Source organism: Pipistrellus hanaki, assembly GCF_964339955.1.
Source record: "Pipistrellus hanaki genome assembly, chromosome: 16".
Lineage (NCBI taxonomy): Eukaryota > Metazoa > Chordata > Mammalia > Chiroptera > Vespertilionidae > Pipistrellus > Pipistrellus hanaki.
This window is the reverse complement of record NC_140518.1, coordinates 10,203,707-10,228,964: the sequence shown is the minus strand read 5'-3', so window position 1 is coordinate 10,228,964 and position 25,258 is coordinate 10,203,707. Positions and strand designations below refer to the sequence as shown.

The 25,258-nt window shown below is 48.4% G+C and overlaps 2 protein-coding genes across 4 annotated transcripts in view; both read left to right on the top strand.

Annotated features, from left to right (window-relative positions):
• FAM117A (family with sequence similarity 117 member A) overlaps positions 1 to 5,960 on the top strand; it is a 39,233-nt gene extending 33,273 nt beyond the window's left edge. The window contains exons 4-8 of the mRNA XM_084863544.1: positions 311 to 421; positions 894 to 1,028; positions 2,158 to 2,359; positions 3,405 to 3,555; positions 4,711 to 5,960. Coding sequence (XP_084719670.1) covers positions 311 to 421; positions 894 to 1,028; positions 2,158 to 2,359; positions 3,405 to 3,555; positions 4,711 to 5,011 — 900 coding nt within the window. The 3' untranslated portion in view covers positions 5,012 to 5,960. The remainder of the gene's footprint in view (positions 1 to 310; positions 422 to 893; positions 1,029 to 2,157; positions 2,360 to 3,404; positions 3,556 to 4,710) is intronic.
• Positions 5,961 to 7,964: 2,004 nt separating this feature from the next.
• SLC35B1 (solute carrier family 35 member B1) lies at positions 7,965 to 16,259 on the top strand. 3 transcript variants are annotated; one of them, XM_084863597.1, is made up of 9 exons: positions 7,965 to 8,397; positions 9,114 to 9,217; positions 9,814 to 9,944; positions 10,230 to 10,260; positions 10,838 to 10,995; positions 12,143 to 12,269; positions 13,028 to 13,134; positions 13,270 to 13,423; positions 16,101 to 16,259. In XM_084863597.1, exons 1-9 carry the CDS (start codon positions 8,192 to 8,194, stop codon positions 16,151 to 16,153), a joined length of 1,071 nt encoding a protein of 356 aa, XP_084719723.1. In that variant the 5' UTR covers positions 7,965 to 8,191; the 3' UTR covers positions 16,154 to 16,259. The 3 variants fall into 3 exon arrangements, with proteins under 3 accessions (XP_084719723.1, XP_084719725.1, XP_084719724.1); XM_084863599.1 differs by having other exon boundaries at positions 8,175 to 8,397; positions 9,839 to 9,944; XM_084863598.1 differs by having other exon boundaries at positions 8,176 to 8,397; positions 9,114 to 9,240; positions 9,839 to 9,944.
• The last annotated feature ends 8,999 nt before the right edge of the window (positions 16,260 to 25,258 follow it).

Here is a 25,258-nt window from a genome sequence, read left to right as displayed (position 1 = left end):
CGGAATCTGTGAAAGACAAAAAACGGTTTGAGTGTTGTGTACTTTTAAATTTTTTTGGAAACTGATCCATCTATGCAATATATAGTAATTGAAAATATCAAATAATCCAGTTGACAAGGTTCCCAGCTTGCCAATCACCCATCATCAGAGTTTTGAACACCATGGAGGTGGTTCGAGATGGAAGATGAACTGCCATCTCCCTTTTAGGCATTTCCATGGGCCTCTGGCGGGAGCCACCGCTGGGGATGGGACCCAGTGCACTTCTGCTTTGCCTCACCTGCCTTCCCTCCCCCTCTCTCCGGGCCCCCAGATTACCAAGTTGAAGCAACAGCTGCAGAGGACAAAGCTGAGCCGCAGTGGGAAAGAGAAGGAACGGGGCTCCCCACTCCAAGGAGACCATGCTGTGCGGGGAACACTGAGGGTTTGTCACCCCCCACACATACACACACTCTTTCCTCTTTGTCGTCCTCCATGCATACTCCCCCCACCATGTGGGCAGAACCTCTCGGGTTGAGCAGCCCCTGAGCCCTACCACACCACATGTCCTGTGGCCCCCGTGGGGGCCCAGGTAAAGCTTTAGCGCAAACTTGGACTTGATGAATGACATTGGAAGAGCTTCCTACTGGTCTGAATTTCTCTCCCCTCCACCTTCATCCCCGTACAACTGAGGCCATGATGCTCCTGCAGCCGTTAAAAGCGTACCCCAGACCTCTCAGAGTGCTAACTTCTGGAGAAAACCCCACTAACTGGACCTACCTCGACAAGTAACTGTGCCCAGGTCCTCCTTTGCTCACTGGGTTTTGCTGTGTAGACATGACCATTACCCCCTGCCAGAGCTGATAACTATTGGGCTTGGTGGGTTTCAGTGAGTGCTCCCTGTGCTTCCTCCTCAGGTGTCCCCTCCCAGCTTCCCCTCAGGGTCCCCCGTCCTTCGACTCAGTCCCTGCCTGCACAGGAGCCTGGAGGGGCTCAACCAGGAGCTGGAGGAGGTGTTTGTGAAGGAGCAGGGGGAAGAGGAGCTGCTGCGGGTGAGTGAGGCTGCATCCCGGATGCACTGACAGGTGGCGGCTTGCTGAGTCCAGACGCCGGGGCTGGGACTCTTGCTGTTCGGGGCTCACAGGCTGTGGCCGCACAGCAGAGTAACATGCAGACACCAGCCTGTGGAAGGAACACAAATTGAGTTGATCAGACTCAAATGGACTTAACCACAGGCCAGCAGAGCTGCGTGGGTGTAACTGGGGAAGGCTTTGTGGTGGCAGGCCGACAGAGGAGGAGCAGGAGCTGGCAGAGAGGAAGGTCCCAGCGGGAGGAGTGAGCGAGACGTTGTTCTCCAGCCAAGCACCAGCTCACTTCCCGCATACTTGGCACCGCTGCCGTCACCCCTGTGCTCAGTGAGAGCCACCCATTGCCTGCGTTACCACTCCCCTCCCCCCCGTCTCTACCTGATGACAGATACTCATCTTCCTGCCCAGTGCCCCCGTGTGGCCTTCTTCCCAACCCACTCCCAGGCAGAATTATTTGCTGCCTTTCCTGAAGTCTCAGGCACATTTTTAGACTGACACAGTACAATTGGGGAATGCCAGTTGGGCAGTATTAATATCATTCTAGTGGGCACACTCCTCAGTTTACAATTTACTTGTTGCTTGATTTTAAGTTACTCGCTTGTTGATTTTAAGTTGGCACCTATGTAGAATTTTATACCCATCACATGCGCACAATTTGGTAAGCTGTGGGTACAAAGTGCCACTGAATGTGAAAGGGAACAGGGGTGTTTAGTGCTTGATGACGTTTTGCATATTTGCCCTGTAGTGGCCCACAGCGGTTATGGTGTCCTGGTGGCTGGCACAGAGAAGGTTCCTGCCCTCATGAGGCTTACAGCCCGAGAGGGGTGACACATTGAGAAAACCTTCAGATCAATAGGCAGTTATAACTGGGCTGCAAGTGCCACCAGGGAAAAGAACGAAATGCTGGGGGAGAAATAGGGGTTTTCCCTTAGATGGGGCTGGAGGAGTCGGGAAATCGGTGACTTGAGGAAATGGCGTCCTGCTGTTGCTGTGTGTTACAAATGGAGGATGGAAACAAGGGCAAAGGGAGGACCCCAAGGGTCCCCCCAGCTCTGTAGTCCTGAAGAGTCATCACCCACCCTCTCCCTGGCAGATCCTCGATATTCCTGATGGGCACCGCGCCCCAGCTCCCCCGCAGAGTGGCAGCTGTGACCTCCCCCTCTTGCTCCTGGAGCCTGGCATCCTCTCCAGCTCTCCTTCCATGCCCCTGGCATCCCCCCAGCCTTCTGGCCAGACCGGCCGTGAGGAACATCGGGGTGCTGTCGAGGAGCTGGCATCCATCCCCAATGACAAAGGTAAGCAGTATATCTTTGTAAGTCATCTTTATTCCATACACTATACTAGTCACAACAATGGCTCTTGATATTGATTCTGATTTGTAATTTACATAAAGTCCCTGCACCTATACTTTTACTTAATCCTCACTGGAATCCAAAGAAGCACTCCTTCCATTCCCATATTTGGCTTGAAAGCCCTCGAGTCTGTTCAGGTGCCCACTGTACTCATTACCAGCAGCAAGTCTCAAGGAGGTTGTAAATGCCCTGGTTTGACCCAGATGGAAACCCAAACTCTTCTGACTCCAAATCTCTACTTTCTGCTGTGCCCTGACCGCATCACGAACAGGTCAAGATACCAGTCCTTCCTCCTGATAGCAATGATCCTTACTTTATAAAGCACCATTGCCTGCATCTCCTCATTTGATTCCCACAGCAACCCCATGAGGTAGGCTGGCCAAGGGCAGGACCTAACAACACACAGAGGTAAACAGAGTACAGAGTAATAAGGAATAAATGTGAGATAAATACAGATAAAGTCAATATTTGCAAACTAGGCAAAGTACATTCGCTGTGTGAAAAGCAGGAGGAATTTTATCCCACGAGTGGGGTTGAGTAAAGATTGCTTCTCTGAGTCAGTACAAGAGCTCTTCCTGGAAGAAGGGATAGATTTTTAAGGCTGTGGAGAGGAAGAAGCTATGGTCTGTTGGCAGGCAGGGCAGTGCAGTCTTGGAAGAAGGCAGAGAGACAGAAATTAGGATTTCTTTAAGTCTGAGGCTTGGCGTCCCAGTCACGGTTCATCTCCTGGAATATACAGTTGGTATTAGACCTGACTTTTCTGTCAATTCAACTGCATTGTTTTTATCCTGTGTAACAAGATACGTATTTTTGTAAGCTGCCGCAAAGATCTTTTAAGGTAGAGTATAGAAAAACAGCCTGGATTACCATGACCTTTGCCCCCACCTCACTGTGTCTTCAGCCCCTTCCCTTCACACCAGGGCCTGGGCAGAGGGCGGTGGAGATCTTTCCTTCAGCTCCACCAGACTCGGCCTTGCTCTTTTTGCAGCCTCCCCTCCAGGCCACCCGGCCTTCCTTGAAGACGGCAGCCCATCTCCAGTCCTCGCATTTGCCTCCTCCCCTCGGCCCAATCACAGCTATGTCTTCAAACGGGAGCCTCCGGAAGGCTGTGAGAGAGTGCGTGTGTTTGAAGAGGCCACGTGAGTACATTAGCAGGAGGGGCAGGGATAGGGACCTAGCCCTGTGCTGTCCCACCGGATAGGACAGCCCTACTTCTATCTTGGACTCTTTCTCCTCCTAGAGGTGCTGTCAACTTTAGATTATTGTACTGCAGATTTTCCATGATCAAACTTGTTGACATTACCTACTCTGAGCACCAAATTTTTGCTTATCATTATCTCCATAGAAACCTCCTCTCTGCCCACATGCCAGCCACAAGCACAGCGGGAGCTGGAAAGGAAAGAGCTCTGAAACTAAACCCTTTGTTTCTGCTATTTTTTCCCATCCCTGGGGAAGGTGTGAGAATTTGCTAGACCATAATCAGAGAGAGAGGGGATATATTAGTAGTTCTCTTCAGGCAGAGATGAGAAGTGTCTCGTCCCTACTGAAGCATTCTAGGTGCTTCTGAGTCAAGTCTTTACCCTGCAGGTTCAAGTGTCAAGAATGTTCTGACAAAAATTTCCCATCTTTGCAAGTAAGGACTGTGGAATATTCCCAAACCTGATTGGACAATCAGAAGCCATTCTCCCATTAGCGGAGATAATTGAGAGCTGACCCTTCCACATGCTCACACAGCCAACCCCCTGTGATAGGCACCCTAAGAACTCATTTCACAATCCCACCCCCCACCAGTTTTAATATTCATCAAGGCAGATTCACCATGGCCGTTGTGGTGTCCATGGCAGTCAGGAAGTTTGGTCACGGTGTATGAGTGGACATTTAGCTGGGACAGGGTTTGTGGCCTTGAGGACTCCATTTGCATCTCGGGTAAGGGAGAGGCCGGCCCAGGGTAGTCGCAGGGGGTACATATATAACCCAGAGCAGGAGTTCAGGAGAAAACCAGAGCCAACTGGGGTGTTTCTCGCATCACTGTTGCCTGGTTTCTCTCCAGAACCCTGAGTCCTCTGGGCGAATTTAAGGGAAGAGGCCAGATTGTGTAGCAGACTCTGGACTCAGAAGACTGGTTGTTGCTCAGTACCCTTTCTATTTTTTGGTCAAGTTGCCATCCTGTTTTAACAGAGACCCAGCTTCTCTATTCCCTGGATGCTGGTGGTTTCTTTTTTGCTCTGAATGTGCATGTGTGTGTGTGTGTGTACACATGTGTATATCTGTGTGTTTCTTTCTCCATCCTCCAGGTCTCCAGGTCCTGATGTGGCCTTCCTGACTTCCTGTCCCGACAAGAACAAAGTCCATTTCAACCCGACCGGCTCGGCCTTCTGCCCTGTCAGCCTGATGAAGCCCCTCTTCCCCAGCATGGGCTTCATTTTCCGAAACTGCCCCTCAAGCCCAGGGTCCCCTCTCCCTCCTGCCAGCCCCAGGCCCCCGCCTCGGAAGGATCCAGAGGCCTCCAAGGCCTCCTCGCTGCCATTCGAGCCATGGCAGCACACCCCGCCATCAGAAGAGCCCGTGCTTTTCCACAGCTCCCTGGTGGTCTGAGGGCCCCCCCACCCGCACCCCCCTTTACCATGGAGACCAGTGCCTTGGTGGCAGGCCCCTCCCTAGCTCCCCTGAGGTGGGGGATAAAGGAGCCCTTCCCTCTCGGCCTTCGAGCACTTTCATTTATTGTGTCAAAGCCCCGGGTCCTCTTTCTGGTGGACGCTGTCCCTCCTAGGGGGAGGGGACCTGCCTTCTCCACTAGCAGCCAGGCAGCTCGCAGATCATACCTGTGTTCTTGCCACCTCTCTTACTCGGTGGAAAACTCACCCAGAGGGACTGGGCCCCCTGCCCTTGGGTGTGAGTCCAAAGGACTGTATTTGGGACCCTTGTCCTTGTTATGGAGCAAGCTGGCCATGAGCAGGGTAGAGGGGACACCACAGATTTCCTCCCCTCTCCACAGACATAGAAGAGGAGATGGGAAGAGATAGATACCCACTTCTCAGCCTCCATCCCATGCCTCCCTCTCATTGGAAGAGCTGACCAAAGCAGCCCTCACGGGCAATAACACTTGACCAATCCAGCTGCTGGCAGAGAGGGGACCTTAGTGTTTTTCCCAAGTGGCATTTTCATCTCACTCTCATCCTGACTAAGATTGTCTTAAGCAGCAGCTCAACCTGCCCAGCCCCAGGTGGGTAGGGGGAGGAAGGAAGAGCTGGCATGCCTCCAGGTGGCAGGTGGGAACTCTATACCCTCCACCTGCCCCAGGACTGGGTTGGATTAGAAAAATGCCTATTTTTCTTGTATCGATGTAGAAACTCTATTTTCTCCCAAAGACACTATTTTTGCAGCTGTTTGAAGTTTGTATATTTTCCGTACTGCAGAGCTTCACAAAATTGAAGAAGAATGTTAATGTTCAAGTTTTCTTATCCTGTGTTTAGAAGTTGTTTTTGTTTTTTTGTTTTTTGCAGATCTTGGTGTTTATAGACCAAATAAATAAGTATTCCCAGCAGTTTGAGGTTCTGTTCACTATGGGGGGCTGAGGGAAAGGAGAGATGGAAATTGAGGGTATTATGTTGATTGCTTCATCCTTGCCTTTAAGAGGAGCCTTAACACATAATGATGTCAATAGAGTCCCTGTCCTCAAGCCACCAGGCTTGGATTCTTTTCTTGGATGAATAGACAGTGGGCCCATGGAAAGACGTTCAGAATGAAGAGTGTGGTGGAGGTTTGGTGAAGGAGTCATCCTTTTCTTGAATGAGTCTGGAAAGCTACCTTGGAAGGGTGGGTTTCAGAGAGGAAATCAGGTGACCAATGGAAGACAATCTGACGTTGTGGGTGCTCCTTGACTAGAAGAAGAAATTTCTTATCTTCTGCTGCCTCTCAGCTATTAATAGTGCCACACCTGTAAGAGCTCTTGGGCTTTTTGGAGAAATGGAAGCAACCATCCCAACATTCTGATGGTGCTTTGCAATTTACAAAACATTTTCACAAATGACACGAATCCCCAATGTATGGATGAAAAGTCGACTACTCCAAGGGCAGTTATAATAGCTACAATTATATCTATCTGTAACCTTACGACAAACTCCTATCCCAACTTGGTAAACATCAGATAATGTTTGCATAAAATATCATTTAAATATTAAAACAACTCAATGAGAGAAATGTGATGAATCCCACTGTGCTCCTGAGGGAAGGACAGAAAGCCTGAATACGTTTACCCCAAAGACATAGAAGGAGACAATGTGGGATTGGGAACCAGATCATTTGAATCCAGTGCCCATGCTTCTAAAAACAGCACTGTCCCGCTTGTTATTCCATCCCCATTTATTTTAGGCGAGGAAAGGATTCGGCGGGCAAGGGAATTGTTTGAAATCCAGCTGGTGAAGAGGCAGAGATGGGAACTGGAGCCCAGGTCTCTCTCTCCCAGCTGCTGCTCAGTGCCCTGCAATCACTGACTGATTCAGTGGGAAGACACAGTGCAAGGGCTAATGTATGGAGGTCTCTCCTCCCCCAGTAATATGAAGGAAAGAAAGGATTGAGGACAGACCCCATCTTCTCTCTCTTACCCCTCCCCCTTTTATTTGGCCTATTCCCTAAAGCCTGATTAGTCAGCCGGGCCTGGAGTAATGGGTGTGGTGCTGCCCCGAGTTTCCTTCCTTTGCCCGAGGCTGTGCCAAAGGAGCAGGCTGCTGAAAGGGGAGAAGGAGCCCAGCTGGCCCGGAGTGCAATGAAGTGGGAGTTGGGGGTGGGGAGTGGAAAGACCTGGGGTCAGTCTTGCCCTGGTTCTTGGTGCCAGCAGGTGGATGCCCCACTCTTGGGTAAGGGAGGGGTCCAGCAAGGAGCTCATTAATAGGAGGGCAGAGGGAGGATTTGCTCCATTGTTGGTAAGTTGTAAGACCCCAGAGAAAATGTACTTCAACAGCTTCCATCTCCACCTCCAGGTTGTGAGGAAATAAGATTGGGACTGAGAAAGAGTAATTAATGCTTTCCCACAACACACTTTACAATTTATAAAACACTTTCACAAACCTCGGCTCATTTGATCCTCACTGCAGTCAAGAGGTGACAGGGTGCTTTTAGTAATTATCCCTAATCTACAGACAGAAAACTGTGGCACGAAATTAGGTGACATACGTAGGTTGCCCTGCCTTTGAGTGAAGGAGAGGGGACAAAAGCCCTGCCGCCCTCAGGTTGCCTAGTGAAGTGCCCTAGGAGGAGGCTCCCTGTCCTAAGCCGGCCTTGAACATTCTTTGGTAGAGTGGGGGTAGACGCTGGGCAGCGGCTAGGGGGCGCTAAAAGCTCCACTAAGCATCTCATGGCGTTAGGACCCAGTAGAAGCCTGACGGCCGGCCGGGAAAAAGACTATTCGATTTGCCCAGCCGCCCGCACCGCCTTCGTCCCGCCCACCTGTCAGTCTTTACACGACACAGCCAATCGGCGACCTCCACATCCTTCTACATCATCACTCCGCGCCCTCATAACTTGTAGGTCTTCCCGTTGAGCTCGGGTTGTAGTTGTCCTCGGAGTTGCCTGATTGGAAAAATCTCGAGGGCAAGCCATTCACCTGGGGAAGCTGCCCCCCTGGCCTCTAGAGACGAAACTAAGATCCCAGGGTGCTTTTGCTTTCCTTGGTAGTGGTTTCTGGGTTCTGAGGAGTTTCCCCCTCGGCAGCCCTGAGCTGGCAGTTGTGGCGGTGGCTGTTGGGCCCTGCTGCGCGGGCGGTCGCATGCAGCTCCTATGAGGCCCCTGTCGCCGGTCGGCGATGTCCGGCTGGAGCTGTCGCCGCCGCTGCCGCAGCCGGCTGTGAGCGGGTCTCCAGTGGGGTCTTCTGGGCGTCTCATGGCCGCTAGCAACTCCCTGGTGCCCGACCGGCTGCGGCTGCCGATCTGCTTCCTCGGCGTCTTTGTCTGCTACTTCTACTATGGGATCCTGCAGGAAAAGATGTGAGCGGGTCCCCGGGTGGGGAAGCAGACATCCCCCGCTATCAGACACCCCCCGCTATCCTACCCCCCTTCCCGCAACCTGTGGTGGGGTTCGCGGTCCTCACGCCCCTGCCCTGGGTGTTCCCTCCCGCCCTCCCAGCACCCCAACACCTTTGCAGCGCCGCTCAGCCGCCCCAGATTTCCAAAATGCAAAAGTTGGGCTTTGGATTCTGGGGACCTGGTGATTTTTCTTCCCTTGATTCCTTTTCCCCTATTGGTTCTAAGGGCTTGGGGTTTACTGGTTGGGATTTACTTCCCATCTCACCCCCACCCCCATCCCCAACAGGTTTTCGTGATCTGTGCCGGTTCCTCTTTGGAACTCCCAGATGCTGCAGACAGCTGACTCTTTCGCCCTCGGTCTTGCTGCTGTAGCCCAAAGCCCTTCTGCTGCCTGGGGTACCTCGTTTCACCATCTCATTTTCTACGTTTCTCCTAACTCCATCCTTTAAGGACATTCTTGTCCTAGGCTACAGGGTTAGCAGGCTGGGATGTCTTAATTTCTAAATCCAATAAGGTGGGCCCCTTCTGAAAATGAGCCCAGGGATCCTGAGCAAACTCTCCCCACCTCCAGCGAGGCAAGATAACGTCAACATGTGAAGCGCCTCTGGGCATACTAGATGACGCTGAAGGAAACAGACTGATTCCTCCCCGTTCTTTTTCGTGTGTTTCATTCCTAGAACAAGAGGAAAGTATGGGGAGGGAGCCAAGCAGGAGACGTTCACTTTTGCCTTAACTTTGGTCTTCATCCAATGTGTGATCAATGCCCTGTTTGCCAAAATCTGTGAGTACCCAGATAGAATTCTGGTAGGTGCCCCCTCTCCCCTTTGTATCCGGGATGTTAGGCAGTGATCCAATCTTAAGGTCTAACTCTCAAGATCTCCCACCCCTCCCTTAGCACTTACATGGCCTTTCCGTTGAGTCTAGAAAAATCATGGCTTTGGAATGGAGTAAAACCCCGTTTCCCTAAATTAGACCAATGGAGTCAGATGGGCAGAGAATTGGTCCTCTGTATTCAGATGCCCATTGAGAAAACTTAGTTTTTCTTTGACCCTTTGGTTTTCCTTTATGTGTCAACATCAAGCATGTTTCGAGCTTTCTCCCTGTTCCCTGAGGCTAACAGCAGGCTAACTAGTCCCTTGGACGGAATGATTCAGTGCCCCACCTCTGCCCTGCATGTGGTCTTGTGTTAGGCGTAGGTGGGATTGGGGAGCTGGGTAATCTACAGGTATTTCCCAGCGCAAGAGGACAGAAATAGCGTGTACTTGTTTTATTTGACAGACAGGGGTTTTTTTTCATGTGGCTGCAACTTCTGCTCAGTGGTCCATGCTAGGCCCACCAGGTTTTTCTTGCCTGTTTTCTTTTTTTGTCTTCTCCCAGTGATCCAGTTTTTTGACACTGCCAGGGTGGATCGTACTCGGAGTTGGCTCTATGCTGCCTGTTCTATCTCCTATCTGGGTGCCATGGTCTCCAGCAACTCAGCACTACAGTTTGTCAACTACCCAACTCAGGTGAAACCTCAGGATGGGATGAGGGTTGGATCAGAAGTTAATTGAAAAGGACTAAGGATTTTCCCCTCGGGTCTGTGACTTAAATAAAAAGCAAGTGTGTTTGAGGAAGTTAGAGTGCAAAGAGCCATAGACCTGAGGGTTAGCGGTGGTGGGTTGGCCTCCATAGGGCTGCTTTTTTGAGGCTGCAATCTCTGATGCAGGCCCACGCTCATCTTAATGCAGCACTTAGCATGGTACCTGGCAAATCACAGATGCTCAGAAATTATCTGCTGAATTTAATTTCAGGTCCTTGGTAAATCCTGCAAACCAATTCCAGGTAAGGAGAAGAAGATGGTCTCCCATCTTCCATCCTCTCTTCCTATAATAAACCCTCACCTTCTCTGCGGGAGCTCTGAGTCTCTGCAGGCTTCACCTTCCCATTATAGCTGTCTCCAGGCCTCCCCGCCCCCCCCCCCCCCCCCCCGCTCCTTCCCCCTGCCATCCCTCCTCTGTGTCATTGCCTTTGGTGTTGGATATACATGAGCTGGGAGCTAGAGGCTCATGGTCAGTCATTTTGGTATCCTATGTATTTACATTGTCACCCTAACTTCCATTTTGATCATCAGTTACTTTCTCTCAACCTTTCACTCTTCTTCGCTGCACCCACCTTTGCCCTGTTCCTTCCTGGACCTTTCATTTGGTTATCTACCTTTCCCCTGCCTTATATCTGTGTTCAGCCCTGCTGCTCAGTCAGCTCTATCAAGGTGCCAACCTCATCCACACCCTCCTCTTATCCTCTGTAGGCCTTCCTTCACGGACATACTTTTCTCCCATGAGTCTGTTCTTGGCTCCTAGGAGGAGACTTATCAGTGTCCGCGGGTTCCTGAATTTCCCATTCTCTTTCTTCCCTGTAGTCATGCTCCTGGGAGTGACGCTCTTGAAGAAGAGGTACCCGAAGGCCAAGTACCTGTGCGTGCTGCTCATTGTGGCTGGAGTGGCCCTTTTCATGTACAAACCCAAGAAAGGAGTTGGGGTGGAAGAACACACAATTGGCTATGGAGAGCTGCTCCTGGTATGTGTTCCTGGTGGGAAAGGCGGCCATTTTCAGTCATCTTAACCAAGGAAAACCCTCACCGAGGCAGGCAAAAGGCCCGTTACAGGTCTTGAGAGAGGTTGTGGTGTTCCCTGCCTCCATTTTTGGTCTTTGTCTCTTGCTACACGACCACTGGCTTTGCTAAGGCCATCGTAGGGAGTCTGAAATATTTAACGGCAGCTCAGCTCTCCTGGGAAAAGGATGACACTGAGGCTTATGTCTAAATGCTCATGTGACTTGACAGAGATCTGAGAACAAAGAGTAAAGGTCTCTCACTGTGGCTTTCTGAGAAACCTGAAGCCAGAGTTAAAAATCTATAATAATAAAAGTATAATATGCTAATTAGAAAACACACACACACACACACACACACACACACACACACAGCCCAACAACCTTCTGGGTGCCAGAGGGAAGCCTGTGCTGGCTGCCAGCAGCCGGGGAAAGGAAGGCCTACTCTTGCACGAATTTCGTGCCTCGGGCCCCTAGTAATACTACAATAGCTATTGCTTACTGTATATAGGCGCTGTTTCAGGTGTTTTACATACTAATGGATTAATTTCTACAATAACCTCATAACACAAATAGTGTTATCTTCATTTTACAGATGAAGAAACTGAAACAGGTTAAGTTACTTGCCCATGATCACATGGCTACTAAGTGGCAGTTAGTGGCTAACCTTGCTCAGATTTCTAACCCAGGCTGTGTGACCACAGAACCCAGGCTCTCAAGTGCTGTCTTCCTTGCCAGCAGGCTGATGTGCTGGGAATAGATTTCCTCTCTCTAGCGTTAATGGAAGAATGTATGTGGCTCACCACAACCTGTCCTCCTCCTCGCACGCCGGGCTCCCTAGCAGTGTGTCAGAAAGCGGCAGGCTTCCTGCCCTGTCCTGATTACATTACAGCCATATGGCTCAGGTAGCCTGTCATTCCGTGCCGGGGGGACGAGGGAGCTTGCATGGTGTCTCCCCATCCTCCACCCAGGACCAAATGGCAGCATTTTGTCTGAGGACTCTGTCTTAAGGCAGCAGCTTTCTGAGGAGTCTCAGAGGTGAGAGTCCTGTGTCCTGGGTCAGGGAGGGGCACTGTTGGCCGTCTCGCCGCAAAGAACAACCTTTCTTTTCCAGTTGTTATCTCTGACCCTGGATGGACTGACAGGTGTTTCCCAGGACCACATGCGGGCTCATTATCAAACAGGCTCCAACCACATGATGTTGAACATTAACCTCTGGTCGACATTGCTGTTGGGAGCTGGTAAGGAGCAGTTCTGCTGTTCTTTCTGTGTGTCACCAGAGGGCAGGCTGCCCTCACTCAGTCGATCTCTAGCTCAAAGGACAGTTGCTCACTTTGCCCAAGCCAGAGTCCTACCTTGACTCTAAGATGCCCTGTGTCCAAGCCCCCGAGGATTGTCCTGGGTAAACCTTCACCGCACGCTCGGCTTGCTACTCGTTCCTGGCCCAGTCGGGGCACACTGTGCTAAGTAACATGAGGGAGCACAGCGATAGAACAAGGGGTGCTTAGGAACTCTCCCTCTTCTAAGGGAGGTGAGACACTGGCATGTGGTCTATGTTGAATATAGTTTGAAAATGAATGTATTTGCTTGTAGGTCAGTACTTCATAATCTTCTCCAAATCTGGGCACATATAGAAAGTATGTATATATTTTATAGTATAACAGAGGAGGCTGCTGATGGCTGGCAGTAACCAGTGCTTGGGGCTGCCTTGAACTAGAGATGTGTGGATCAGTATCTCCACAACATCTGAGGATCTCTGCTTTCAACCGCTTTTGGCAGAAGGAACTCGTTCATTATCAAGCCTTTTTAGGAAGAGCCTGTAGTTAGTTTCTCTAGTCAGAAAAATAGAAAACGGATGCCTGATGGGAAGATAAAGGCTCACTCCATGCATTCCCCACATCCTGTCCTCTCTCAGAGTACTTCAGTGGGCCTTGTGCAGGTGTAGGCAAGGGTATGGGCACCCAGGATGCACCCTTCACCTGTTGACATGTCTCCCTAGCAATCCTGTTCACCGGCGAGCTCTGGCAGTTCCTGAGCTTTGCTGAAAGGTACCCTGCCATCATCTATAACATCCTGCTCTTTGGCCTCACCAGTGCCCTGGGTCAGGTGAGTGCTTTGAGAGGGGGTGGCGTGGCTGGGAGAGGAGGGGTGGCAAGATTAACTCTAATATCCTGTTTCAGACTTCAGACCTTCTGGCAGATACCCAAGAACCAACCCAACCCTCCCTCTGTCTTTCTCTAGAGCTTCATCTTCATGACGGTTGTGTATTTTGGTCCCTTGACCTGCTCTATCATCACTACAACTCGGAAGTTCTTCACCATTTTGGCCTCTGTGATCCTCTTTGCCAACCCCATCAGCTCCATGCAGTGGGTGGGCACTGTGCTTGTGTTCTTGGGTAAGTTCCATGCAGAGCAGGCATCTCTGAGCCATACAGAGAGGGACAGAGCTTTATTTTCCCTCTCTAAAACTTACTTGTGTAATTATAACATTTATTTAGTTATTATATAGAAAACTTAAAAATTTTAAATTCAAGTATAGTTGGCATACAATAGTGTATTCATTTCAGTTGTACAACATAGTGACTCAACATTTTTATACTTATGATGTGATCACCACAGTAAGTCTCATAACTGTCTGTCATCATGCCAAGTGATTACAATATTATTGCCTCTGTTCCCTATGCTGTACACTACATCTCTGTGGCTTATTTTATAACTGGAAGTTTGTACATCTTATTCCCCTTTACTTTTTTCACTCATCCTCTGTCCCCCATTCTCCCCTCCCCCCTTTGTTTACCATCAGTTTATTATTTGGTTCTGTGAGTCTGTTTTTGTTTGTTTGTTTGATTTGTTTTTTTTAGATTTCTCATATAAGTGAAATCATACAGTCTTTGTCTTTCTCTGTCCGACTTGTTTCACTTAGCATAACACCCTCTGGGTCCATCCATGTTGCAAATAGCAAGATTTCTTTCTTTTTTTATTTTTAACATTCCAGTGTGTGTGTGTGTGTGTGTGTGTGTGTGTGTGTGTGTGTGTGTATCACATTTTCTTTATCCATTCATCTACTGATGGACACCTATGTTGCATCCATGTCTTGGCTATTACAATGAACGTACAATTGAATTAGTGTTCTTATTTTCTTTGGATAAATATCCAGAAGTAGAATTCCTGGGTTGTAAGGAAACTTTTTTTAATCCAGCCTTTCTAATAATCATTTAATTTTAGTGATTTCCTTCCAGTGACTCAGGTTTCCCCAGAAACTGAACAGGCTAAAATTATTATATTTATTCTGTATTTATGCTTTCTGTGGGTGAGTTGAGAGAATGAGCTTAGAAATTTTGACTGTTTCTTTCAGTCTTGCTGTAATACACACACAGAGTCATCAAGACAGCACTATGTGTGTGTTTGTGTGTGTGTAATTACCTGTGTTTTGATGATTTTTTTTTTCATTTGATGCCATTCTCTTTTCTCTGAGGGAGCTTTATAAAACCCATGTTTGGAAACTAGTTTTATTTAAAGCCCCAATTTTGGAGAATCAAGGCTGAACTTTTTTTTTTTGCATATTTTTTTATTAAATTATTATCTGTGTACATATTTTAACATTGCTCCCCCTATACATACCCTCCCTCCCCAGAGTTTTGTGTCCATTGGTTGTACTTATATGCATGTATACAAGTCCTTCTGTTGATCTCTTATCTCCCCCAGATCTCCCTACCCTCCCTGCTGTAATTTGACAGTCTGCTTGTTGCTTTACTGTCTCTATATCTATCTTTTGGTTCATCAGTTTATAATGTTCTTTATTATCCATAAATGAGTGAGGTCATGTGGTGTTTCTCTTTCATTGACTGGCTTATTTCACTCAGCATGATGTTCTCCAATTCTATCCAGGTTGCTGCAAATGATGAGAATTTTTTCTTTTTTATGGCAGAATAGTATTCCATTGTGTAGATGTACCATAGTTTTTTGATCCAGTCATCTGCTGATGGGCACCTAGGCTGTTTCCAGATTCTAGCTATTGTAGATTGTGCTGCTATGAACATAGGGGTGCATATATCCTTTCTGATTGGTGTTTCTAATTTCTTGGGATATAATCCTAGGAGTGGGATTACTGGGTCAAATGGGAGTTCCATTTTCAGTTTTTTGAGGAAACTCCACACTGTTCTCCACAGTGGTTGCACCAGTCGGCATTCCCACCAAGAGTGCACGAGGGTTCCTTTTTCTCCGCAACCTCGCCAACACTTGTCGTTTGTTGATTTTTTGATGTTGGTTATTCTGACAGGTGTGAGATGGTACCTCATTGTCCTTTTGATTTGCATCTCTCGGATAATTAGTGACTTTGAGCATGTTTTCATGTGCCTCTTGGCCTTCCTTCTGTCTTCTTTTGAAAATATTCTATTTATGCCGAGACCGGTTTGGCTCAATGGATAGATCGTCGGCTTGGGGACTGAAGGGTCCCGGGTTTGATTCCGGTCAAGGGCATGTACCTTGGTTGCGGGCATATCCCCAGTAGGGGGTGTGCAAGAGGCAGCTGATCGATGACTCTCATCGATGTTTCTAACTCTCTATCTCTCTCCCTTCCTCTCTGTACAAAATCAATAAAATATATTAAAAAAAAAAAGAAAAAAAAAAGAAAAAGAAAATATTCTATTTAGGTTCATTGCCCATTTTTTAATTGGATCATTCATTTTCCTTTTATTTAGTTGTATAAGCTGTCTATAGATGTTGGAGATTAAACCTTTATCAGTGATAACATTTGCAAATATGTTCTCCTATACAGTGGGCTTTCTTGTTGTTTTGTTGATGGTTTCTTTTGCTGTAAAAAAGCTTTTTATTTTGATGTAGTCCCATTTGTTTATTTTCTCTTTAGCTTCCATTGCCCTAGGGGCAGTATCAGTGAAGAAGTTCTTTTGGCATATGTCTGAGATTTTGCTGCCCGTGGATGCCTCTAGTATTTTTATGGTTTCCCGTCTTATGTTCAAGTTCAAGGCTGAACTTTTCTTTTCCCCCTCCCTAAGTCATTGGTAGGTTTTCTTTTCACCCACAATTCTCAGCTCATTTTCTCCCTTTCCACAGGTCTCGGTCTCGATGCCAAGTTTGGGAAAGGAGCCAAGAAGACATCCCACTAGGAAGAGAGACTACCTCCACCGCAGGACTATTTAAGTTATTATTTCAAACAATAATATCTCTTAGGAAAATGGACACAATAGGGATAAACAACTGGGTTTGTCTGTTTTTTGTGTTGTTTTTTTTAAAGGAAATAAAATCACATATTCTGAAAAGAAAAAAAAAAAAGCCTTGGATTTTAACAAGAGTTGGCAGTTTCTGTTCTTGATGACCTGAGCACAGCCTAACATACAGAAAGAGGGGCATGTTACCTTTTATTATTAAGATTGCTCTGAAACAAGTATTATAGGCAAAGCTCTTCCAAAAAAAAAAAAAGAGCCCTGACTGGTCTGGCTCAGTGGATAGAGCGTCGGCCTGCAGATTGAAGGGTCCCAGGTTCAATTCCAGTCAAGGGCATGTACCTTGGTTGCGGACACATCCCCAGTAGGGGGTATGCAAGAGGCAGCTGATTGATGTTTCTCTCTCATCAGTGTTTCTAACTCCCTGTCCCTCTCCTTTCCTCTCTGTAAAAAATCAATAAAATATATTTTTTTAAAAGAAAAAAGAGAGAGAGAGAGAGAGAGGGAAGAGGCAGACCTTGATGCCCATTCCCCTGCTTCCTATCAGGTGTGGTTACCTGGTTGGGTGGTTAATTCCTTCAGGAGCCTAACCATTATAGGGAGGAACTTTAATAGATTGCATCCTCCATCCCACAGGTGAGAGTCTCAATGTGCCAGGAGAGGTGGCTGGGATAGAGCCGTAGAATGTAAAAAAAACAAAACACTTTCTCCAAGAAAAAGAAATATTTCTTCTGGTGGGGAAATATTTCTTTAAAAACCAACTATATATTCTCGCCTGAGGAAACTTCTCTTGAGGTTGGGGTAAGCTGAGCCCAGAGCCTCAGAGTCTGCTGTTTTCACGTTTCCCCACAGCCTCCCCTTCAGCCAGAGCTCACCCAAGAGCGGAGACCCAAATGTGTGTCATGAACAGCTTTGGAAGGTCTGACTCCCTCTCCATCTCTGTCTGAGTCCACCTGGTCCCCTCCTGGGGAGGCTGGGTTAATCCTTCCTATCCTCCTGCCCCCTTCAGCTGCTAACGTACTGCAGTCCTCTGCCGTCCTGGCTGAGCCGAGGTGTCGCCATGCCAGCTCCTGTCTGTTGCTGGCGGAAGGCATGGTGGCTGAGTCCTGGCACAGCCGCGGCTGAGTTTCCTGGGTGGCAATGGGGGGAGAAGGCGGAGCGTGGACCAGAGCCACCTGCCTGCTGCTGCCTTCAGAGTTGGAAATCGCAGTCCCCCAGGGACCACACTTTACACATGAAAGTGCATTTCCACCAGCTGCAACTTTCCCTCCATCTGTTCAGCAGCCCCGGCCCTGGGCTCTCCAGATGGAGCCCAGCCTCCTTCCCGAGCCCTGCCTTGCCACCCCCCGCCCAGCCTTTCAAGCCGGCCTCGTTCGCACTCATCCCCCTCTCTAGGGGCCTGGGTGTCGCTGCAGCTCTGGCCCTAAGGCCCCCTCTCGTTTTGAACTTGAGAGGTACATCTACTGAAATGCCTTCGCCCCTTGCCCTATATATATAATATATATTAAATATTTTTACTGATTTCAGAGAGAGGGAGAAAGAAACATCAATGATGAGAGAAAATCATCAATCAGCTGCCTCCTGCATGCCCCTTACTGGGGATCGAGCCCACAACCCAGGCATGTGCCCTTGACCAGAATTGAACCTGGGACCCTTCAGTCTGCAGGCCAATGCTCTATCCGCTGAGTGAAACCAGTTAGGGCCCCACTTTTTTTCATCCTAAAAGTTGCATTAATTGCTGATGATTCTTCCAAACTGTCTTCTCCTGTGGATCAGTTGGGTAGTATGTTACCAGGGGCAGGGGCCTATTGTTTAAACAACAGACATTTTCCCAGCTATCAACACTCCCCTACCTCTACCCTGCCATTTCCAACTAGCTGTCTCAGATATGCCTGATACTAGCCTCCAAGAACAAGACAATTCTCAACAACCCAGCATGGCTCTCACCTGTTTCTAAAGCAAGCATGTCCTACCAACAGTGGGCTAGGAGACAGGTTCTGGTGTGTTCGTCCAGTCCCCCGTCCACCTAACACTCGCTTTCGTGTGCTGCATACTGTGAAATGCTAGGAGCTCCAAAGCGGAGTAGGACCTGCACTTGCCCTTTAAGGGTTTATAGTCTAATAGGGAGATGGGTAAACAAATAGTTGCATCTCAACCATTCAGGAGTAGCAAGGAAGGGAGGTGTCTGGGCACGGTGAGGCTTGAGCTGCAGAGAGTGTGGGAAGATGAAAGGAGGGAGTGAGCTTTGGATCCACTGCCAAGCAGAGCACAGGGCTTTAAGCTGCCTGGCTTCTCTCGTGCTTCTCCCTCCAGTCGCTTCAAGTGAGAGCGCAGGCAGAAGGGTGGCTCTGCAGTGAGACATTGAACCGGGAGATATTTGGAAATGTGTGAGCTGCCAGCTTGTTCGGGGTGGCGTACTTCCCGGCAGGCCCACGGGAACAGAGGGCCAGGTTAGACAAGTCGGAAACACTGTTAGGTCCAATAGGGCCGATACAAACGAAATGCCAGACAAGTTCAAACAAAAGTATGCTGATCCCTAACCTTGGGCGGCCTGACGCCTCGTGTTTCTAAAGATCAAAGGACTCGCATGTGCGGTTAATTCTCGCTTTGTGGAGGGGAGGGAACCAGCACAGCTTTCCCCAGACACCGCTCTCCGAGTCTGAAGTGTATTGTACTCTGTCTATTTTGGTCAAACCGTCAGATCCACCTCCTCAGCTGTTTGTCTTTGTTAATCCTCACCTGAGGATATTTTCCTATTGACTTTCAGGGAGAATGGAAGAGAGGGAAAGACAGAAACACCCATGTGAGAAAAACATATCGATTGGTTGCCTCCTGCACGAGTCCCGACTAAGGCCCAGACCTGGGAGGAACCTGTAACCAAGGTATATGCCCTTGACTCGAATTGAACTGGGAACCTTTTGGTCTGCAGGCCAACACTATCCACTGAGCCAAACCAGCCAGGGCAAGCAGTTTTTCCATGTCACGTACACCTTAGCCTCTGGCAAGGGGAGTGACCCACAAAGGTGATTTTGGGATAAAACCATGGGGAAAGCTGTTCCAGAATTAAACTTGAGAAGAAACAAAAATTATACATGGTTTTCCAAAGGCCTTAAAGGGGCAGGATTTCAACACTGGCTAATCTCGAAAGAGGTATTTAGGAATGGATGGTGTGCTTTCTCACGGCCCTGTGACACCCTCCTGAAGAGGACTGAGCACGCATCTGCACCTGCAGAAAGGAAAAAACAAGTTAGGGAGCCTGGGTGACCTGCAGGAGGGGCATGTCCCTGAGAGGTCAGCTAGAACGTAAGGTTCCCTGAGTTCCAGTGTCTTGGACCTGTGCCCTTAGAGAAAGGTGACCAGATGTCCCGATTTTTAACAATTTGCCCGCGTCCCGCAGTGGGACTTTTTTAAAACGCTGAGGGACGAGGGGCAAATTGTTAAAAATCGGGTCGTCTGGTCACCTTAAAGAGAGGGGAGCAAAGCTCCTCAGGAGACACATTGCCTCTGCAGCCTGTCTGGTCCCACTTGCAGTTAGAACAGTCTGCACATTTGTGAGTGTGCCGGTCACTTCCCCCAGATGCCCTGGCGGAGCAGAGAAATTGCCCCGGGTCTCTGCGGGATCATTGGGCTCTTCCCACTGAGAACACGCCAGCTGTCCTCAGGAGCAGCAATCTCGTGTATTTATTGAGCTCCTCCTCCCCCAAAGCTTTTTACTCCGTGACATTTTATCCTTACAACACTCCTGGGGAGAGCCGGGGCCAGGAACAAGTCTCCCCACATTGGAAACTGCATTAACTGAAGGTCACACGACTCTGTGGGAGGGCAGGGCCCCGGAGTGAGTCCGCTCACGGCAGGGCAGGTCAGCGAGCTGAGCCCAGCTGTTTGGATTTCCCGGTCTAGGAGAATTTCCAAATAACTTGAGGGCTGACAGGTATGCTGCTTTTTTAATCTTCCTAAGTAAGAACATTTGAAACTAATATCACCATTATGGCTTAGGAAAGGACACTGTTAACTCTTAGAATTATAGCCCTGGCCCATGTGGCTCGGTTCAGTGCCATCCTGTGCACCAAAAGGTTGCTGTTGGTTCCTGGTCAGGGCAGTACCCAGGTTGTGGGTTTGATCCCCAGTCGGGTTGCATGTAGATAGATGTTTCTCTCCCTCCCCTCTCTAAAATAAATAAAAACATGTATTTTAAAATTAGGAAAAGCTACCCATTTCAGAATAACAGGCCTTTCCTCCAGAGAAATGATGGTTGGAAATCACACCACCACATAGGAAAAAAGATAAATTATTTTTTTAATTGCAGAAAATGTTCAACGTCAAACATCCTATGGGAATACATGATGGGGCATTTCATTATGATTGTTTGATACAACCAGGTCAACTTGGGTCTGTATTCCATAATGGAGTTCACTGGAACTGGAATGTTCCATAAGCATGCTGACAAAGATGGAAGCAACCTGCAAAGAGTTTTTGCATCATTTAGCACACACCGAGAGTGCAAACAGCACCCCCTGACCTAGGCCCCTCCTGCCTTCCCTCTATAGGGCCAGGAGCAGGCTGTGGGGGCCACGGGGCTTCCAGGTTAGGGCAGTGAGAGGGAGACTCAGATCCTCTGCTCCAAAGTCTACACCCACCCACCCCCACCCCCTGCCGAAGGTTCAGGCCATGGTTTTGCTCGCCCAGCTGAGAGTATCCAGAACTTACTCTGGAAGGTTTCACCCACTAGTGAAAGCCAATTTCTGACAGGCATGGCTCTCACACTGGGAACCAGCGGGCTATGCCTGCCATGGCAAGAAGGATGGGAAGGGAAACCAAGAGAGTCTTGGAATGACAGGTGATTTCATTCAGTGCTCCCACCTGGCTGAGGCGCAAGTCCATGTGGGCTGGTGGGCTTTCTGTCCCCATATGCCTGCCCTGCTGGTGCTGGGAGAGGGAGGAGGTTCCAGGAATTTACCAAGGACAGAAATGGACTCTTTCTTCTGTGTTTCATCATGGCATGTGAGTGGCCTGAGCTTTAGAAGCTCCGTGTTTCAGCTTAGGTCCTGAAGAGCACCGTTTCCTCCTCCGGATCTAGAAGTGCCACATTCATACCACATCCCTAGAAGGAATGCATCCCTCTTACATGAGGGCTTGGAGCTCCCTGAGATTTCATGTAAAAGCATGTGTGTATGGGCAATGGCACAAGTGCTCACATGTGTTGAGCTAACAGGTTCATTTCTCTGTAAAGAAGTCATGGCTCTCTTCAGGTTCTCAAATATACAGGGTCCCATACTAATGGGACTCATTTCATTACAAGTTTCCTTATTTCCCTAATAGAGGTGGATAACGCACCACTGCAAAATATCCTACCAGTAGTAAGAAAGCATCATCTCCTGTACTGCTTATATGGAGGGAGGGGGTTGAGGTTGCAGAGATACCCAAGGAGAGTAATGCATCCAATTTTATTTCTGCTTGTCTCCCAGCTCCTATACACATTTTATCTAGGATTGTCAGCGTTAGTGAAGAAAAATAAAGGATGCCCAGCTAAATTTAAATTTTAGATAAACACAGTTTGTTAGACAAACTTATACTATAAATTGTTGTGTATTGTTTGAGACATACCAAATGTTTTTGTGTTGTTTATCTGAAAATTCAAATTTAGTCAGCATTCTGTATTTATCTGGCAAGACTGTTTGTGGCGTTAGCCATTGTCACATACATCCTCACGGGCCACTTTTCCTAGGAGGAGGCGGCCCTCTGGATACACCACGACTCAAAATTCTGTGCGCAGGGCTTCCAGATGCTATTTTTCAGGCCAAGCTTCATTCCCCTTTGGGTCCCCAGAGGTGCAAGCCCAGGCTCAGTCAGCAGGGGGCACCGTTTTCTTAAAGTAGATCCCGGTGGAGTACAGGGGCCTTAGAAAAGTAATGGGGAGCTTTGACTTGAATTCTATTTGCAGCCTCTGTCTTTCCCTGGAGCTCACTTCTCTCCACCCACCACTCTGCCAGAGTTCTCTCTGTGAACCAAGCATCGGATCCTGTCACTTCACTCCTTATGTCACTTTCCAGGTTCCCAGGGTACCTTCTTACCGCGGCACCCAAAGAGCTTCAGGAACCCACTGGTGTTTATTTTCTCTGCTCAGCTGCTGCTGCTTCTACCCTTCGTGATCCCACCCACCTCGCCCTTCCGGCACCTCCATTCACACGCACTATTTGCCGTTTCCCTGTGCACTATTTACTATCATGCCTTTGTGCCCACAGTTCTCTCTGCTTGGAATTGCCTTTTCCACCTGGTGCTTCTCGTGACTCCATTCATTCAGCACATCTCACAAGTATGCATTGAGACCAACTGTGTCCCAGGCTCTGCTACTCGCTGGGGAGACTGTGAAGATGGCCTTCCCTTGTGCCTCTCACAAGGGTCTGGGGAAACAACAACTATTTAAATCAATGGAGTATTTGGACCTAGTTCAAGGGTTAACTCATCTGACTTCCTGAAGCAGAGATAATGTTTCTCTACTCTGGACCCTTTGATGCCTTTTCATTTTAAGGGCCACGTGTTCTCACACCTGCACAATCATTGCAGGAGCATGAATGGATGAAGAGCAGTTGAATTAATGGTGAAGAGTGTGGGTGGGAGATGGGGGTATGTAGGCTGTGGCAAACTGAGAATACCTTTCCCATCTAAAGGGGATACTTTTGCTGAAACCGGTTTGGCTCAGTGGATAGAGCGTCAGCCTAAGGACTGAAAGGTCCCAGGTTCGATTCCAGTCAGAGCATATACCTTGGTTGTGGGCACATTCTCAGTAGGGGGTGTGCAGGAGGCAGCTGATCGATGATTCTTTTTCATCAATATTTCTAACTCTCTATCCCTCTCTCTTCCTCTCTGTAAAAAATCAATCATATATATATATATATATATATATATATATATATATATATATATATGATTGTTTTATATATATATATATATATATATATATATATATATATATATATATAACACTTTCACGTCCGTCTAGTTGTTAGATTTGTTTTGTGTTTTTTAAAATATATTTTATTGACTTCAGAGAAGAAAGGATAGGGAGAGAGAGATAGAAACATCAATAATGAAAGAGAATCATTGATTGGCTGCCTCCTGCATGCCCTACACTGGGCATCGAGCTCACAACCAGGGCATATACCCTGACCGTGACCTCTTGGTTCATAGGTCGATGCTCAACCTCTGAGCCACTCTGGCCAGGCCCAGATTTGTTATTTCAAAAGAAAATGGAAATACTTGTTTCCACGTGAACTTTTCCAATTTTAAAAAATTCCTTGGCAGTTACACTAAACATGCCTGCAGGTCAGATTTGGCCTGTGGCCACCATCATGTAACACTCTATTATTGTCTTGCATCTGATTAGTACTCATAAATACTTTCTTCCCCGAGACTGTGTCTTTCCCTCCCAACACAATGGCTGGCACATGGTAGGTGCCAGTCACACATCAATTCATGTTGGGGGAGGGGCTGAAAGAAGGGAGGAAGGAAGGAGACAAACTGGGAACAACAGTTTCATTGATGGGAGTTTTTATTACAACTGCTTTGGGTGTGGGGCACATGGAACAAGAAAACTCAGAACTATTTGAGTGTGCATGTGTGTCTGTGTGAGTCCCCATGTGAGCAGGTGTGACAGCTGAAACATGTCTCAGAGCCACTAGCTCCTTTCCTGACGGGCTCCCAAGCCATCCCTCCCCATTCTTGGCGGGCGGGCGAGGGGGAGGAGAAGAATGCAGGCTCTGGTGGCCTCCTGGCTTCTGTCCAGAGCCTGTAGTCACTGGCACAGAGATCAGAAAGAGCTTATATGGGCTTTTGGCACCAACTGAGACATCCTTGGGGGAAGGTGTCTGGCAGCTGTTGCCACCCACTGCCTACCCGCTGGAGTGCCCACTGCATAGCAAGCAGTTGTGGGGATCAAAGTAAAATGCTTTCTCTTCTCACTTGTCCAAAGTGAGATTGTCGAAATGACCCTTCACCCTGCAGTGGGGATCAAAACTCCCAGATTAAAGGGAAGCTGGGGTGGCTTAGATGGCCCATCACAGCGCGGAGACAGAGCAGGGGCTTGGCCCCTGGAGCAGCCTGCTGATGGTTGGTAATAGTATGCTGCCCATTTTTTGTTTGTTCTTTAATTCCTCACCCAAGAACTTTTTTTTTTTTTTTTTTTTTTTTACATTTATTCCAGGAAGAGAGAGAGAAAAATCAATCTATTGCCTCATGCAGGTATCCTGACCCCCACCCAGGATTGAACTTGCAACCTAGGTATGTGTCCTGACTGGGAATTAATTGAACCCTAGACCCTCCAGTGCTGATCTAAACACCGAGCCACACTGGCCAGGGTTGGCCTTGTGTGTGTGTGTGTGTGTGTGTGTGTGTGTGTAGAGAGGATGCTGCCTTGAGCACACACAGACCACCCTGTATGTATTCTTGCTCCCCCAATGAATATGGACATATCTTTGGAAAATAGACACCTGAGATTTAGAAAGTATACTTGGTCTAATTTTCAGAAGTAACTAGGTCGTTTAGGAATCAGAGCCTGCATCTTGGCTCTGAACTCTCACGTGAGGCCTGGAAAATGCGATTTTCTGAATCGGAGAGGATGGAGGGTATTGGCCAGCTTGAAGTACACTGGAAGCACTCATTAAGCTAGGCTATGGAAATTTCTATCCCATGATGCTCTCTCTGGTGAGAGGTATCTTGAAAGCTAACACTGCCTCCAGCCTTCAGCGTGCCTCTTGCTTCCCACCAGCACTTGGCCAGCCAGAAGCTTTGAAGCAAGACTTTCCAGGAAGCAGTCTCCTATGGGCACCGCTGACTCAGCCCAGACTCCGAGCTCTAAGCCTGTAGCAGGAAGGGGCAGTGGCACATAGGGGGCTGTGTGTGCTGCTGGGAAAAAGGGGGGGTGCGAGGGCACAGAGAGAAATGGGGCATGGACCCAGAATTGTTTAGGCCTTTGCTAAGGGCAAGGGGAGGGAGACTCATAGTAGTTTGAGCCCCTGGCTGATGGAGCTCCATTGGCACATCAGCCTGAGA